General features: G+C 46.6%; 1 protein-coding gene across 1 annotated transcript in view; it reads right to left on the bottom strand.

Annotated features, from left to right (window-relative positions):
• Positions 1-493: 493 nt before the first annotated feature.
• The window catches only part of LOC101484736 (CD81 antigen), a 30,210-nt gene continuing 13,694 nt past the window's right edge, over positions 494-17,009 (bottom strand). The window contains exons 3-8 of the mRNA XM_004565688.5: positions 8,623-8,720; positions 6,666-6,740; positions 6,313-6,426; positions 4,893-4,988; positions 2,835-2,918; positions 494-2,132 (exon numbers count right to left, since the gene is read on the bottom strand). Of these exons, the coding sequence (XP_004565745.1) occupies positions 2,070-2,132; positions 2,835-2,918; positions 4,893-4,988; positions 6,313-6,426; positions 6,666-6,740; positions 8,623-8,720 (530 nt within the window). The 3' untranslated portion in view covers positions 494-2,069. The remainder of the gene's footprint in view (positions 2,133-2,834; positions 2,919-4,892; positions 4,989-6,312; positions 6,427-6,665; positions 6,741-8,622; positions 8,721-17,009) is intronic.

Here is a 17,009-nt window from a genome sequence, read left to right as displayed (position 1 = left end):
ACCAAAAAACCCCGCAGGAGGCCACAGGTAATGCAGGCTGCACCACAAGGTTATACAAGTACAACTGCAGTCCTCGAGGGCCGCTTTGCTGAAACGCTTCTATGCGTCGCTGCTGCAACACACCTGAATAAAGCCGACTGCACGCTGAGGTGCCCGCCCCCCCATTTAAAGAAGTGTTTAGAAAACTGTACTTTTACTGCACCACGTTCACTCACTCCTGATGTAACATGAATCAAATGCTGAATCGCCTCCTCAGCATCGAGTCAAGTCTTGCTGAGCTGCTAATTTCATCAGGACACCCTCGAGTTTGACACCTGTGCTCTCAAATATATGAAAGCAACAAGTGCAGCATCCTTGATGCCGACCAAAGCTCGACTAAGGAGCTCACACTGCTGCACTCGCTAACAACCACCAAGCCCTGACTGAAGGTAGAAGCGACCCCCTCTTCCAACAGTCACCTTTCCTCAAATAAAAGACAAGAAGAGCTGAAAGGTTATTTGTAAAATACATTTATTCCCTTTATATTTGGGCAAACCAAAGTCTACAGAGCAGAGAGGAGATTTATGCAGCGGTTATTCAAAAGGCAGCATCAACGCTTCATCGGCGCTGTCACAAAACCTTCCCCTTCCTCCTGTGATGACGTACCAGACAGATATTACGATACAAAGAGAAGAAAGGCATACACTGTTTCTACAGCCGTCATTATTTTCATTAGTACGATACATCAGAGCTGTACGTCGCACTGTCCAGCGCCACTTAGTTAACAAGGCAAAGTTTTAATTGGTTGAGAAAAGCTACGATTATATGGAGGGTTACACGAGACGCTATGATTTAAAGGAGAGGTTAGAGGCCCGCGGGGCTGTGCAGCTAGCGGTCGGCCGATGAGGCGGGAACAGTTGGGACGGAAGGCGCTCTGCACGTGCACGGGTCAGCTCGGACGGCGCCGATAGAGCCACGCTCGTTACCATGACGACAACACAACAGATGAACTGCTAGTGCGCGGCTAACGAAGGTGGAGGGACGATGACCACATAAACATGTCAGATTAGACTGACGAGGCTCAACCGGACGGGCTGTAAGTACGGGGATTTCAAAATAAGGGCAAAATGCACAAAATGACTCAAATGTGCCAAATATGACATGAATTTAAGATGCAACATTAATTATTATTTGTGGGCTTTTAAATTTCTGCTTTGAATCCTTTTTAGCAGCCCATAGTTTTATTTGTGAGCAAACACAACCAGCTGCCTACCAGGACAACCGGTTTGCTGGGAAACACACGTGACCAGTACACGACTGCAGGAGTGAGCCGAACATTAAACTCTGAGGCTCTGATTCTGACATGACGATCATAGTTTACCACCGCAGAAAGAAAGCAAACGGGGTCAGAGGTCACGGACTTTGGTTACAGCTTCAGATTAAACATTTCATTTCCTGACAACATCCCACAGTATGACCAGAGGGGTGTGTGTGTGTGTGTGTGTGTCTGTGTGTGAGTCTGTGTGTCTGTGTGTGTGTGTGTGTCTGTGTGTGTGTGTGTGTCTGTGTGTGTGTGTGTGTCTGTGTGTGTGTGTCTGTGTGTGTGTGTGTCTGTGTGTGAGAGAGCGCGCCGGTCATGTATGCCTTCAGTCTGGATCAATCCACAGAGTGTTTGTGAACAAAGCTCATGATAAACAACCTCCATGCTCAGGCAGACATGAAGCACTGTCCACATATATTTATATACAGTTTATACAGAAAACGTGGGGATAACATCCAGAAAAGGCCGATATGAGAGCGTGGACGTAGGCAGGACAGCAGTAAACTAATCAGATTACAGCACCTGGACCGTGTGTGACAGCATATCTACATTAAACACTGCTCTAATATGCATAACAGCATCTGTGACTAACAAAATAACAATAAAAAATGATCTTTGACAGTGTAAGAAAAACAGGATATTGTCTTTAACAGCTGACTAAAATCCAGCAAGCAATACATGTGGCATTTCCTGGTTATAAAAAAAACAAACAAACGAAGGAGAGGGCGAGGTCGTCCTCTCCTCGTTCATTGGCCGGAGCCCCGGCGCTTTAGTACACGGGGCTGTTGCGGATCCCGCAGCACAACACCATGCTGAAGATCATCTCGAAGATCTGAGGAAGAAGAGGAAGCTGTCAGGGCTGCGTCACAACATTACATCATTACAGCATCTACGATTTCCACTCGGCGACAGCATTCATGCGCTCGCGCCGCCTTAACGCCTCCTGATTATCACTGAGACTCTTTTTGACACGAGAAGGTGGGATGGTCGTCTTTGACCGAGGGAGCAGCAGCGCATCAGCTTCACTAACGCACCAGGAAAGACTCTGTTTTCTCTGCGTTTCACAGACTTCAGTGCTGTCCTACATACAGCCACAAAAACCAAAAGACTACCCAATAAAATACGATTTTTCATGCTCATGAGCTAAAAAGGGCCAATGGTGCTTGAGGAAAGGTCAGGGGTCACCTTCATCTTCAAGGGGGTCTATCCCACTCATTTCTAGCTTCATATTTGCAGCCGTGGATTCACAGTTTGTAATAATCTTTACTTTACACTGAGCTCAGTTCATCTAAAATAAGCTTCTTTTTTCAGCTCCTCCCTTTTTCAGTCAACCTTCTGATTGGCAGCCCCTCACACAGGAGGTTTAAAGAGCAAGTGGGTGGGGCTTCTACGTGGCTGAGGATGACTGTATGAGGACGTATCCTCTCTGTTACTCGTACACACACTGTATGCATGAAACAGAAACAATCGAAGCTGCCCCTCAGCCTTCAGCACATTTACGAGCAGCAGCACTGTGTGATGTTCATGTTCTCACCATAATAACGGCGACCACCAGCGCGGCGATGCCGATCAGGTAAATCTTATCGTGGAACAGCTCGTTGATTCTGTCGTGGCAGCTCTGCAAAGCAAAAACAAAACATTCAAACACGCCACCTACTGGAGATCAGAGAGAATGCATCCTGCTCTCCTGCTGCTTCACATTTTTACAAACACCACGTGTCGGCATTTCTTTATTCTCTTAAACCACGATTTCATTTGAGGAATCTTTTATTTTAAGTTTTGGATAGATGGAGGAAAAACTTTATTGTTTTAATGTTTAGGAATTTCACTTCCTGTTTGTGGACCAGTCTCAGGCTACGTTCACTCTGCAGGTCTTGATGCTCAATTCAAATTATTTGATCAAATCCGATTTTTTTGTCTGCTCGTTCACACTACAAACAAAATGCGACAGCAAACGCGCTCTAGTGTGAACGCTCAAAGCGCCGCATGCGCAAAAGAAGACGTCACACACAACGCGCTCTGTTTACACCCAGAGCAACAGTATGTGTGACTGATGGCCTTAATGTAAAGACTTCGGACTTTATGTTAAGTTATAAAGTTATTGTGTTTTCTACATTTGGCCTAATAATGATCCTTGTTGCTGTTTTAGAGGAAAGCTGCAGATTTCTGTCAGAATCTGCAGATTATACAGAACAAATAAAATGTTCACGTTTCTCCAACGTTGTTCCCAACAGTTGTACTGGATGGACAGGAAGTGTTCACCATGTCTTCTCCGGCGCTGATAATCGGAGTCTGTCTTGTGTCAGTGACGTAAAAGGCGGATTTAATGCGACATGACAATCAAACAGCAGTCGCTTTCTGAAACATCGGATATGTATCGGATTCAGCACCACATACGAAAGTGACCCAGATTGGATTTAAAAATATTGGATTTGTGCCGTTCACGCTGTCATGTGGGTCGCAGAGGGTCAAAAACGCCGGATTTGATGCGCTTTCGCCTGCAGAGTGAACGTTGCCATAGAGACAGCTGATCACACATCATCTGTGAGCTTCTCTCTTACAGCCACCTCAGCTCACACACACTCATTTATTTATCAGTCATTAATATTTCAGCTCATTTATTCTGTAACACTGCTTTCATTTATTCATGCTAACGCTACTTTAGCTTCCTGCTGTGTCCACGTGTTCAGCGCGTTAGGCCCCACCTCCTCCTGATGAGTTTCCTCTCACAGAAATCAGCAACAGACAAAGTAAAAAGTGCTTCTTTTAAACACTTCTGTGTTCTGGCAGCCGCGCAGCTCTGCACCGACCTCGGGTCACTTCAGTAACGCTGCCAACAAGTGGAGTTAAGCCTCGTGTGAAGCTGCAGGCTGCATACAGAACAGCCTCCTGCAGATCTTTGGACTCTGAGGCTTTTGCTGTCTCGATGTTCTCTAAATCTTTTGTCTGGCAAGTCTTTACTTACACTGCTGGCTATGTGGTAAAAAAAAACATGTGACACAAACTGAAAATGGAGACAATGTACCTTCAAAGTAAAAGTCTCAAAAGATGTGACTTTTACTTTGAAGTGAAATGTTCTCGGTTTGTGGAGAGCAGCTGCACAGCCTCAACCACTTCCATTCATTTAACTGAAACTTAAATATACGTTTTTATCTCAGTCTAGCTCCATTCACTTCTGTTCAGTGGACTAAAAGCGCCCCCTGCTGTGCTCTCGGGTGAACTGCAACTACTTTCGATACCACGGTTTAACAGGAAGTGGAACAGCCCCCCGTGACTGCGTCAGGTTACCAAGAGCAGATTATTTTACAGCAGCACAGGAGAACCCGCCAACGCTATCAATGCACCGAGTCGTGCCGAGAGGCTCGTGTTCCTGATGGTGAGACAGGACACAAACATGAATGACCCCGCCCCCTGCGTTTGCCTGGTGCAAGTATACAGCAGAGAGAAAATGTTTCACAGCAAAGTTTATGGAGCTTTTTTGACTAACTTCATGATTTCTGCAGAGAGCTAAATGATGGTCCTGCTTGTTCTCCCCGTGAGCCAGAAGCATGCGAGCAAAGATTAAACCACTGAAATAAATGATTGTACTTACCGTGAATGTATTACTGGGGCAAATACTGGTAATTCCAGTTATGTCTGTGAGCTGTGTAAGGAGGTTAGTGCCTGTGCCTTTACCGCAGCAGCTCAGCTGAAACACAAAGACAACACAGTAAAGACCTGGAAACCTCCGACAAACAAGCACCACAACTGCAGTTCCTCTAATGTCCAGCAGAGGCAGCAATGAGTCCGTCCCCATAAGCCCCTTTTCCATTTGACCTACTCGGGTCGACTGGTTTTCCATTATAACCCAGTAGTACCTTGTTTGCACGCCTTTCGTCATAGCAAAGCGTCGGCGCATCTGAACGTTCCAACAAAGGTGGACATCGAAGCTAATATTTACCTGCTGCTCGGTCTGTAGGTGTTCGTCACACTCGGGGGATCACGGCGTTGTTTTGCAGCCGAGTTTCAAAAATGGCAGTTTTGATTTTTGTGAACGAGACGCTCTCGTGACTCGTCGAGTGACGCTACTGACCAGCCAATCGGTTGCGTGCGGTCTGACGACATCACATTTTAGTACCTGTCTGGATCACTTAGAACCCCAGCAGGTACTAAAAGACTACCTGGTTTTTAACGGAAAACCCTGGAAAACGTGGCAAACTGTGCCCAGTCAGTCCGAGTAGGTACTCTAGGAAAAGGGGCCGCAGACTCCCGTGTTACAACTTTACAGCAGAAACAAACATGTTTACAACCTGTTACACAAACCGTTTGGTCTCTGTGGATCGTTTCCTGTACAGGGGAGGATGTTTCTATAACTCACCTGTTTAAATCCTATTAAGGTTTAAAGTTTGCATTATTAGGGGCGTGGCCTCTTTGACAGACAGGTGGATGTAGCCGCTAGGTGTAGCTGCACCTCAGCTAACTGCACCGTGTTTGTGCTGTTGGAGCATTTTTAATGACATCATGTGACCAAAAACACGACTGCTGTGAGGTCAGTGTCCTAACAGGCCGTCACAGAGGGCGGAGCTCCGGTTTGCTGAGTGAAGTTTGAAGATTCGGACTTAATGTTTGTGATTAGCAGGTTCGTCTTAGTGAGGGTCTCGTGTTAGCTAGCATTAGCCGATAACTCAGGGCTCCACCCTCTTGTGAAAACGCGGTGACAGACGAGACGCTCCAACAGAGGGCGTGGTGCAACCCGACGTCTACCTGCATCTCTCTGATTTGGAGTTTAGTTTCTGCTAATTCCAAAGTCGGCTCACCTGGTATTCCCAACTTTTATTCCCAAATTCAACACGTCCAAGTTGTACGTGACCTTCAAAGCATGCGTGTGATTATCTCAGCTCTGCCGCTTTTCATGCACCGTGTTCTCAGTGTTTGCTGTACTTTAAGGTGACGAGGTTCAGGACGCCTCAGAAAAACCTTTACTTTATAAGAAAATATTCACATGATCATTTTGTTATATATCTGCGTTGTACCGTCTCATGGAAGGCCTTCAGGACAACGGCGGCGGCATTGTTCTTTTCCTGCATATTGCTGTTAATTGCGCTGTCGTAGGCGTTGTCGTAGAAGATTTTCATCTCCTTTGTAACCTGCAAAAGTTTAAATAAAGTTATTAGTTGTTGCCTGGTGACAGAAGCACACTAATGACTAATAACTCACACAAGGTAAAGAATATCGAGATATGAATTTTGGGTCATATCCTCAGTACAGTCTGTGGTTGCTGATTATATGAAGCATGTTTAATCCCAGGTGTCAACCAGGACCAAACGCTTCCCGATCAGAGAGCGGCATGCCCGATTTAACCTGCAGTGTCAGCGTGCACACTCACCGTGTCCCTGTTCATGTAGCCCCAGATGCCAGCTGCAACCTCACAGGCGAACAGGATGACGAGGCAGGCGAAGAACTGCAGGACGGGCCAGAAACACAGCAGGTGAGCGCGAGCGTCCTTCTACCTGAGCTCCGACTCAGAGAACACGTGCAGGTAACCGTGCAGCTGCTGCGTTTATTATAACTTTTTTATTATAATTTACAACCTTGCAACTTACACTTGTCAATGTTCACAAGTTGAACAGACGCAGGCAACGTAGAAGCACAAACTTCAGATAATATTAAATAAGACGATCTTAGCAGCAGTAAAAAGTGAACCTCTGCTGGATTATTGAAACAATAAGCATGTATGGGCCATCGCTCACTGAACAAGCCTCTCTGCATCCACAGAGCAGATGTTATTCCCTCCATCTGATCAATCTTACTTTATCAATCCACATATTACATGAAGGCCGGTCATGATTTAATGGTGATACACTTTAGTGCTGCTGTGAGCAAGATTCTTACGAGAGACTTTGTTTTGCTGTTGGTAAGACTCACTAACTGTTGGTCCTTTGTTAATGGTTGTTGGGAAACTGTAGTGAGCTTTATTCCAAACTGAGCTAATGTTTGGACACGGCCAGGATATGTGTGAGTGGGTTGCTAAGTGAGTACCACAATTTCACCAACAAGTGTCGGGAGTTGGTTCATTTTAGCAACGATGTCTGGGGGTCTAAAATATCTCATGACCACCTTCCATTTAAATTCTCTCCACAGCCCAGAATTAGTCACCAGATGGGAAGAGGTGTTCGGTGAGGCCCGAGTCTCAGAGGAGACTTGGGCCTCACTGAACACCTCTTCCCAGGTGTGCTCTGAGACTTGAGTGCCAGTCTCCGCTTCCCACCTTGCCTTAATATCCAAAGTTGCACTTGTATTGAAACTCATAAATGAGTTATAGAAGTGACTGATCAGCTTTGGGGAGGAATTACTTTGAAATATTTTAGAGATATTTCCTCGACGGCTGAGGGCTCCAAACTTGCCTCCAGTCTTTATGTTTTGTCAAAAAATCTAAAACAGTCCGAAGAAGGAAGCTGAAGCCGACGTCTCAGCTGTTCAAATGAGCTCAGGTCCTCACAACATGACGAAGTTTATGACGCCTGTTATTTGACCTGCTCTGAAGTCTTCCACAGTAGGAGAAAAACCCTGCAGGGAGGAGAGGCTTGATAACATTGAAATTTCTTTTGGAAGACCAAACGTTTGTTTGATTCTGCGCCAAATCTTTAGTGTGAGCCTCGTCCGTTCCCCGTACGCACAAGTTAGAAAAAAAGCAGGGAGTCCAGTGATCTTTCACATATTGTCTTCTCAGTGTTTAGCCACCGAGTTTCAGACCGATCCCGTACAGTCAGGAGTCTCGTAGAACAGCCGACCCCCCCCCCCTGCAGTTTGACAGTTTTAATGTTTGAAACTTGATCCTTGGACGTTTGCCTCGCCGTATCAATTTGGAAAAAAGTTTATCTAAATTATCAAATGTACAGTTGGGAATGTTTACAGGCAGCATCTGAAAAAGGTATAAAAGTCTCGGTAACACATTCGTTCTATACTCTCGATGCGACGCAGGAGAGACGGAGGCAGGACTGTGCATCGCTCTAAATCTGTTTTTATTACTTTAAACAAGTCTGAGAATAAGGAAGGGATTTGAATTCCTAAATGCTTGATACCTTCATCAGGACGTAGCATTTTTTCTCTGAAAATGTCCAGATTCAACTTTTTGGGATTTCCTTGCCTGGATGCTTGAGCATGTGTCCTGATATCTTACAGTTTATTTCGTGCTGTGTGGGCCTGCAGATGGAAATGAGTCAGGAGCTAAACCTGGTGCGAGGCATCTTTTCACATCGTTATTTGTGCACCGTCTCACACAAAGAAACATTAAAACTATTAGCAGGTGTGAAAGTCCACAGGGAAGCTTCAGCGTGACTCACAGTTCCCAGCAGGCACTGCGACTCCTGGATGGCGCCGTAACAGCCGAGGAAGCCGACCACCATCATCACCGCGCCGACCGCGATCAGAATGTGGACACCTAGACAGAAGCACAGACGGATGGTCGTTACGAGAGGGGTGGAAGTCATCCTGGACCACAGACTCACAACATCTCATTTTATAACACGTGTAGTGACGCGTGGCGGACAGCAGATGGCGCACTTTTGTTTTCATGCCAGGGTGGTGAGTCATGTTCCTGTTATGTTCACACTTTTCTCGGTTTCTAACACAAAGCTGCAGCTCTGTAATGTCACACGGATCCATCATCGGGGCACCAAACAGACTTTTCCTAAAGCTTCCACAGAATTCCTGGTAAAGACGGACGATGGGAACAAAAGCGTGAACGAGCTCCAGTCTGTGAGCGTGTCTGTTATCAGTGAAGTTTTTACAGCATCAGAGAAAGTCTGCATGTTAGAATCAACATGTTAAAGCTCGTACTAAAGAACAGCATGATCCCAGTTCACAGGAGCAATTTCACTGGAAAAATCTGGAGACGCACAAATCTTCTTATTTCCTGCAGATTCTCACTTTCATGCTTTAAGGCCAACAAATACATTTGACACCATTCAGCTCAGAATAAACACAAAGAAGAAGAAGAGACGACAGACCCTCGGAGCAGCTTCGGACACAAACAGGAAGTCGAACCCAAACAGATTCCAAATTGTCGTCCCGGCAAATGTAATCAAACACTGAGCGAGACCGCCGCAGCGGGGACGGCGGTGTCGCCATCACGGGCGACAGCAAGAAAGAAAGGCCGATAAATCAGTGACAGCAAAGTTCAAGATGACGGCCGCGGCAACAGCTTGCCTTTATAAACACGCACAACGCTGCTTTTCACAATAAAAGCCTAAAGAACTACATTAATGTTTATTCTCAACAGCTGTGGAACCCACAGACTGTACGTAGATGATGGAGCGCCACATTTAGACCCACCTTACAGTTAATGGCATCAAAGATAAATAATAAAAAACAAAACTCTGAACTAAAATGTAAAAAAAGAGAAAATTTCTGAATAATTATCTGAGCTTCAAAAATTTCCTTTGAGTTTAGTTTCAGTCGTCTCCTTCTTTATTAAAATAACACGCACGCTCAACTCGGATGCTTTTATTTGGGAGGTTCACCCCGCCTCCTTCCTGCTTGTCAGCTCACACATTATTGAATTATTGGACCACTAACTGCTGCTCTACCCCCCCCTCTTTCTTTTTTTTAAGCTCGGAGCCACAAAACTGCGGGTAATTTATAAATCGATATCTTGCCAAGTGCTCCCTCCATCTCTTCCATTACGGCTCTCCGGTGTCAAACTCCTGGCGGTTTGCCGCTCTTCATCCCTCGCTCTCCTGGCGCTCGGCCATCAGTCCGTCCTCTCTGCGTAATGCTTTCTCTCATTCAGAATTATGCTCTCAACCATGCATTTACTTAAATGTCTCTTCCTGTCTCTCCTTATTTAATCCTCTTATGGCTTTGCTTCCATTACAGCCTCTCTGCTCCATCCTTCAGCTGCTCCGTAGGAAGAGGAGCTGATGGAATGTGAGATCCTCGGCTTTGTGCCGAGATCTTCTCAGATGTTACAGACAAACGTCCGCAGGAAGAATCCGTGGTTTCTCGTTTTTATTTGTCTGAAGAAAACATAAAACTGCATCTGTACAGGCCCCTCGCTCCCAGCTCCACTCCTTCCTTGCCAATGAGATCGCCGCTATCCTCGGCGTCATTCGGCCATCTTGGACAGACTCCACCACCTCTGCGAGCTGCAGCAGGTGGAGAGGTGGTTGTTGAGCCACTATGCCGAGCAGAACCAGAACCTGGACCAACGGAAGGACGTGGAGCCCGCCAAAGAGGGACCGCTGTCTCTAATCCCACAGGAATGACTCACGGCTGGTCAGAGTGTGAAAGCCAAACCCGACACTAGGGCTGTGTGATATGACCAAACGCTCATATCCCGACAGACATTTCTCATCCCGATAATGATATAAATCCCACAATAATGCATTTTCTGTAAATTCTGTGAATCTCGGGCAGCTCGACTGGCGTGAAGTGTTTCCAGCTGCGCGTCGTGTAGCTGGAGTCGAGTGTTTTGACCGATGCAAACGGCCGCCGTTCTCTTAGTGAGTGTTTATTACACGGCGTGCTGCAGTCTGAGGTTTATTTTTTAGCACCCGACGGCTCTTTTTGCTTCTCATCCATAAACTCTCTGTATACTCTGTCATGTGATTCTTGCGCAGGTGGTTGAAGAGGTTTGCAGTGTTTGAGTCTGTGGTGGGGGCCGGTTTCCTGCATAATTTGCATGGTATCAGTTTTCTGGTCCGTGTTTCATAACCAAACCACGTCCAGTATAGGGCTGCCACGGTTACGTCGACTATCAAAATCGTCGACGCCTAATTTAATACTCGACGCGTCACTTGAAGCTTTGTAAGATCCTGAAAGACGCAGGAATAAGTAGGTTGTAAGAGTGTAATAAAGGACTGAAACAGAAGATGGCAGCACTGCATCTACGAGGATGCCAGCTGCCGTTAAACCCCGAAGAAGAAGAAGAAGCAACCTCCGGCATCGTAGCTGTGTCCAAATTCAGGAGCCGCATCCTTCGGAGGCCACATTTGTAGGCTGATTACGTCACAGCGACACGACGAAGACTGTCCAAATTCAAAGACTCCTCCCAATCCTTTCCCCCAGATTTGAAGGATGGGTCTGGTGTAAAACCTTCGTGACCCTTTCCATATCCCAGGATTCATAGCGCGGCCCAGCCAATTCCCGTTTCCAACAATGGCAGCAGCTAGTTAGTTTTAAAATTACTCTTATTAATCTTTCTGGGTCACAAAATAAGCTTTTGACATATTTTCAGGCGAGAAAGTAGCTGTGTAAACATCAAATATCTGCTCGGTTTATCAAGACACCGCATATTTGCAAAAGTGCTTCGACGTTTTCGGAGACGTCTGCTACCCACCAGCTCGACAGCTGACCGGGAGCTCGAGGGTCACTGAAGGTGCCCGAGAACCGCAAACTCCCAACAAATCGTTTTCAGATCACCGCCGTCTTTCGCTACTCAGGTTAAACGTGATATATAAGTCACTTAGACAACCTAAAAATGTTATTGTTGGGCTTTTTTTAGGGTTTTATTTGTTCGTGAGTAAATCGGTTTGGCTGAGATTAAAGTTATTAGATTAAATAAAACTTTATTAATCCCCCGGGTGGTTTTCACACAGCTGTGGCAGCCCTGGTCCAGAACCAGAACAGCCTGTGGACGCTGTCTCAGGGTGTTGGCCTTTTGGAGCTTCAGGACTTTGGTTCCTTTACATTTGTTTCGTTCCTTCATCCAGTTAAAAATGTAACCGTGGTTCCACTTTCAGACTGATGGGTTCCTCTCCTAGTCTGAAGTCCCCCCACAGACTTCTCCTGGAAACCTTTACTTCGTCTGCTCCAACAACTTTGATTCAACCGTCCAGAAAACAGACGGTACCTTTGTGAGTCCACAGACGTCACCCTTACAGTCACTGTCTGTCAGTAGAGCCTGTAAGCTCTGCTCTTTGCCTCTGCCTCAGTCTGATTACAGCGGCACGACCGGCTTCTCCCCTGTGAGCAGGACTTGGTGGTGGTGGGTGGAGATCTGCCTCCACCCGGCTCTCTGTGGGTTAGCCTTAGATTTATTATCATTTGTCTTTTCTGATGAGCACAGAGTCGCTGCTTCCGCCGTCGTCCGTTTGTTTCTCTGCTCGCTGCTGAAAATAACCTCGGAATTTCCCTCTGACGATCAAGCCTTTATAACCCAACCTCCAAATATTTTACCCATGTGTGAAGTCATCTGGGGATTGTTCATCGTACGGTGGAAACCTTCCCTTCTGCTGCTTCCTGTTACTTTTTTCTTTTATTACAGCTATTGTTAATACAGTGGTCCAGCCTCGGGAGGAAACCCTGAATCCACAATGGAACAAGCGATAAAGACCTTTAAGGTGGAACTTCAAGGTTGATGCTAGAAACGCAGACATGGCGGTGCCCACACTTCCTGCCTGAACCCTTTCCCCCATAAAGACGACCTCAATGACAAATTGTGAATCCTCAGCATGCATCAATAAAGTCGTGCTTTGGCGACCATTAGAGCAATTTGTGCGTTTTTCTCGGGGTATCTGCAGAGAGCACCCTCGCTCACTTCTGAAGCACAGCCAGTCGTTCTGGTCTATAAGCAGCCTCAGGAGAGCGTCAAGGGTTACTGAAGCCAGTCTTCAAGAGTCTATGACAGTCGACGGCATTTTAAAATCTGTGACTGCATTAACCAGCTGCAGGCAGCGCCTTCACTCACTCAGTGAAACCAAAATTACACAAACAGCTGCGATAAGCAGATGTGGTTTCTTTGGTTGGAAAAGGAAGTAGAACAAACATATTTGATTTCGTGTCATTTAAGAAAACTTCTGTATTCCCAAGAACAGAAATGACAAACGTTTTTAAAATCCTTTTTAAACAGCGATGACGTGATGCGTGGGCATCAGCGAGTTTCCATAAATAAATCTGCACGTCTTTGGATGTGCGTTCCCGGGAACGTTTAATCTGGAGGTTTCTGCATCAGAGCGACGAGTCTCCTGCAGATCCACCTGCAAAGGTTGGATGCTCTCTAATAAGAACTAGCCACAGTGACGCAGTCACATGACTAGCCCGGTGGTGGTTTCATTTCTTTATTCCCAGTTCATGATGCACCATTTTTGTACCTTTGAGCACGAACCCAGAAAGGCACTAAAAATAAAACTACAGAGCAAAGTTAGTGGATGTGACGCAGGCTGTTGTCAGGGGAGGTTTTCAGTAAACGAATTCCCCACGTAGTGGAATATTTACCACTGCTCCATTTTGGTCCCTCCCGTGAATGTGGCCAAGGGCCGGGACTCTTTGGGACTTCCTGACACGTCGGTGTCATTTCAACTCTTGTGGGAGTCAACGTGAAACCAGGGGGCTCAGTTTACTCCTCTGGGTGCTGGAGGGGTCGCTGTGTGAGTGACTTGCTGCTGAACAGGAAACTGAGTGGAGTCAAGTGATCTGAGAGCACGAGAACTTCCTGAAGCCCCAGTGTCCTCAGACATTTACTGGAGATTTAAAAAAAAGAGGGTTTGGAGGCTTTTACTGTGAAAAAGGTGCATTTCAGGAAATGCTCTCCACATTTACCTGGGTACAGCTCAACTAGGCCCCGCCCTACACATTCAGCATTTTTAAATTCATAAAGTTTATTGCAAATATGAAATGTTATGTTTAAGATAAAGGAGAATATTTGGTTCCGAGTCATAATTTAAAACTTTCGATATAAACAAACGATCTATCTGCGCGACTGTCATCAGGCATCTGTTTCCACAGGATGTAATCAGAGTACGTCAGAGTCACCTGTCGACAGGTCTTTTATCGCGTACACGCCTGGTTTCTGTGAGACTGCAGTACTCACAGAGGGCTTTCATCTTCCACATCAGTGTCTTGTAAGAGTCGCAGAGACCGAGGACGTTTGTGCTGAATGACAATCAAGGTGTGAAGATCTGCGAGAGCTTCAAAGCTCACGATGGAGTCCGTGAGAGAGAAGTTCAGACCAAAACTTCAGCCGTCCCTGACCGAACGTTCGCCACGAGCCTCTGCCGCTAACAGCATTCACTCACACTGTCATTATAATGATTATTACATCATACACGGGCCTCGCAGATGAACTAAGAGTAGGTAAGTAGCTTACTCTTGAACTGAAGCATATTCATACCGTTCTTCTACATGTGCGTCACAGCGCCATTAACGCCTCGCTCCAGAGCTCCGAGCGAGCGCCATGCTAACTTTCCATCAGCAGCAGCTGAGCTCTCAAAGACGACTTATGCAAAGAGGAATTATTCTGATCCACGCTCTTACTCTTGGACTCTTACAGAGCAGCTTTGCATGATTAACAGTTTGAAATATTCAAAATAATCCTCTGACACTGGGCCTCAGCTCATCCTCCACAACACGCCATTTTAGCTCCTCCCTCTTTGAGACAACTTTCTTTTAATTGGCTACAACTCACAAAGAAAAAAGGGTGTGGCTTCTATCCCGTTTCTGTGACATCATTCAGATCCAAGAGTAGAAAAAACACTATCAGAAACTTTATGTCTAATTGGAACATCTACCACTGGAACAGGAAGTACATGACAGGAAGTCATTTCAAAATAAAATTCTCAACGTTCCACTTCGTGACAAAGACAGAAGAGCTGTTGGGGACGATCCAGTGCAAGGTTTACAAAATGAATCTACGTCTGACTCATCAGGTTACACTTCTTTATTCTTTCCAGTAAGCCTGATTTTTAAAAAAGGCATTTGTACGGTCAGATAAAATTCTTACTAACTGTGCAACAAAAGATTACCAAACCTGCAGGAAACCAAACCCCTGACTCCTCATCACTGAGAAATCTGCAGTACAGCAGTGGAGGAAGTGAGAAATCGGGTTTGAGCAACATTCGTTTCTCCAGAATTCAAGAGAAACTCATTTTTAGAATCATGAGCAGATTTCAAGGCGACTATTCAGGCGTCTGCCGCTGCTTCAGAACACAGTTTAAAGTGTGTGCATGTGTTTAATCGTGTAGAAAGGCGAGAGGAGGGTCACCGTGTCTGTGAGCGCCGGGAGAAAGGAGAGAAACAGATGTAGGGGAAAGATGGCGATCGAGCCGCGGAAAAATAAGTTGAGTTGAACGCTAAACACAACCAGATGGGGACGGAAAGCAGGAGCAAGCAAAGGAGAAGAAACTCTCGCAGAGGACGGGGGAGGAGGGGTGGGGTCACTGAGGAGGAGGAGCAGGAGCGAGTGAGGAATTTTTTCCTATCCCGACAGTGTTTTTTCCTCCCCTCCTCGGGAATGAGAGGGAGGCTTTATGTAATGCGAGGGTGCAATCATCGAGGCCGCTGCAGAGAAAGTCCCTGAGTGGATCCTCTCTAATGAGCGAAGCTTTTCCCCTTTAACAACCGCAGCCCGACGGCGCCGTCCAAACAGCCACGCCTTTATTTTCCCTGCGAGACGCTTCCTCACTTTTACTTTGCTAAATCACACCAGTTCTGCTTTTCCTGTAATGCCAGCTTTCATCTCTCTACTCCCTGCAGATGACTCACAGACGGGGGAACGACTCGGATCTCGTCACAGCCGTTTTTAAACGGGATCACGTGACGGCCTGTGTGCGCTCCATCAGCGCTGATCACAAGTAGCTGTTGGTTTGGGCGCGGCGGGCTGAGCTCTCAAAACAGCCTCTGACCTACAAGTCATGAATACCACGAGAAGTTGAGAGCGTTCAGCTTCACTTCCACCTGACTGTGTCACATGACAACCGCATTCATGCTACGAATCCCACGTTCCACCCGAGTTGCAACATGGCGCCGTTACAAAACCTATTCGTGTCGTCCTCTGATGGTTCTGTCAGACGGCAGCACGGCCCCAGGACCTGCCATGATACCTGCGCCAGCACACACCTGGCCTCCTCCTCTGGATGACCACACTGACTAAGTTACAATGAAAAGGAGGAGCTGTTGGGTTGCAAAGCAGCTTGCAGAGGAAACAGCAGCAACTGCAGGGAAGCTGAAGCAGCTTAAAAAGTGGGCTCTGAATGCTCCACCAACAGGAGTAGCTTCCATACTGTGTGTTTGTGACAGAACTGCACAGCACGAATGGGCCCGCCTCTCTGCACTGGACTCACTGGGATGTTCAAAAACCAGTCTGGCTTTCGCTGCGTGAGCATTTTCCTGCAGCCATTAGAGAACGGAAAGCCGTGTCCATAAAGTGATGCACATCATGGTGAGCAGCAACACTCTGCCTCTCCCTGTGGTATTCAAACCATGATTGATTGGTACAAAGAGGCCTGCAGTGGGCCAAGAACCCCTCCCCCCTCCATTACTGCAGCAGCTGCAGGCGGGATCGACATGCTCTGGCTTCACAGATCAGGCACGTCAAACCCTGAATCTGTGCGACTCAGCAGGAAATAACATTCATCATATCAACTTTTTCCATCCTCCAACTGTCCAGCGTTTCCTGAGCCCGTTCCCAGCTGACGCTCGACACGATACCGTCATCGCCGCGCTGCAGCGCGTCGAGCCTTTGCCATTGCTGCTCTGCAGCAGCCTCTCTCTCATCTACAAGGCGTGGTGGCCACTCAGAGTTCAGAGCTCAGTGTTTTTATTTCCGGTGACTTAAACTCACAGCAGCAGCCTCAGAAACATGTGAGAAGGCTTGGAAGCCATGCGGTCCAGATTCATGATTTCAGTCAGAGAAAACTGAGCTGCAAAAATCCACGACTGCAATTAAAGAAGCCGAACATTTGGAGGACGAGGATGTTTTAGTCGTGTGTCGGGAGGATTTAAAGTTCTGGTC

Source organism: Maylandia zebra, linkage group LG1, assembly GCF_041146795.1.
Source record: "Maylandia zebra isolate NMK-2024a linkage group LG1, Mzebra_GT3a, whole genome shotgun sequence".
NCBI classification, from domain to species: Eukaryota; Metazoa; Chordata; class Actinopteri; order Cichliformes; family Cichlidae; genus Maylandia; species Maylandia zebra.
The sequence above is the reverse complement of the archived record's forward strand: the minus strand, read 5'-3'. Positions and strand labels throughout refer to the sequence as shown.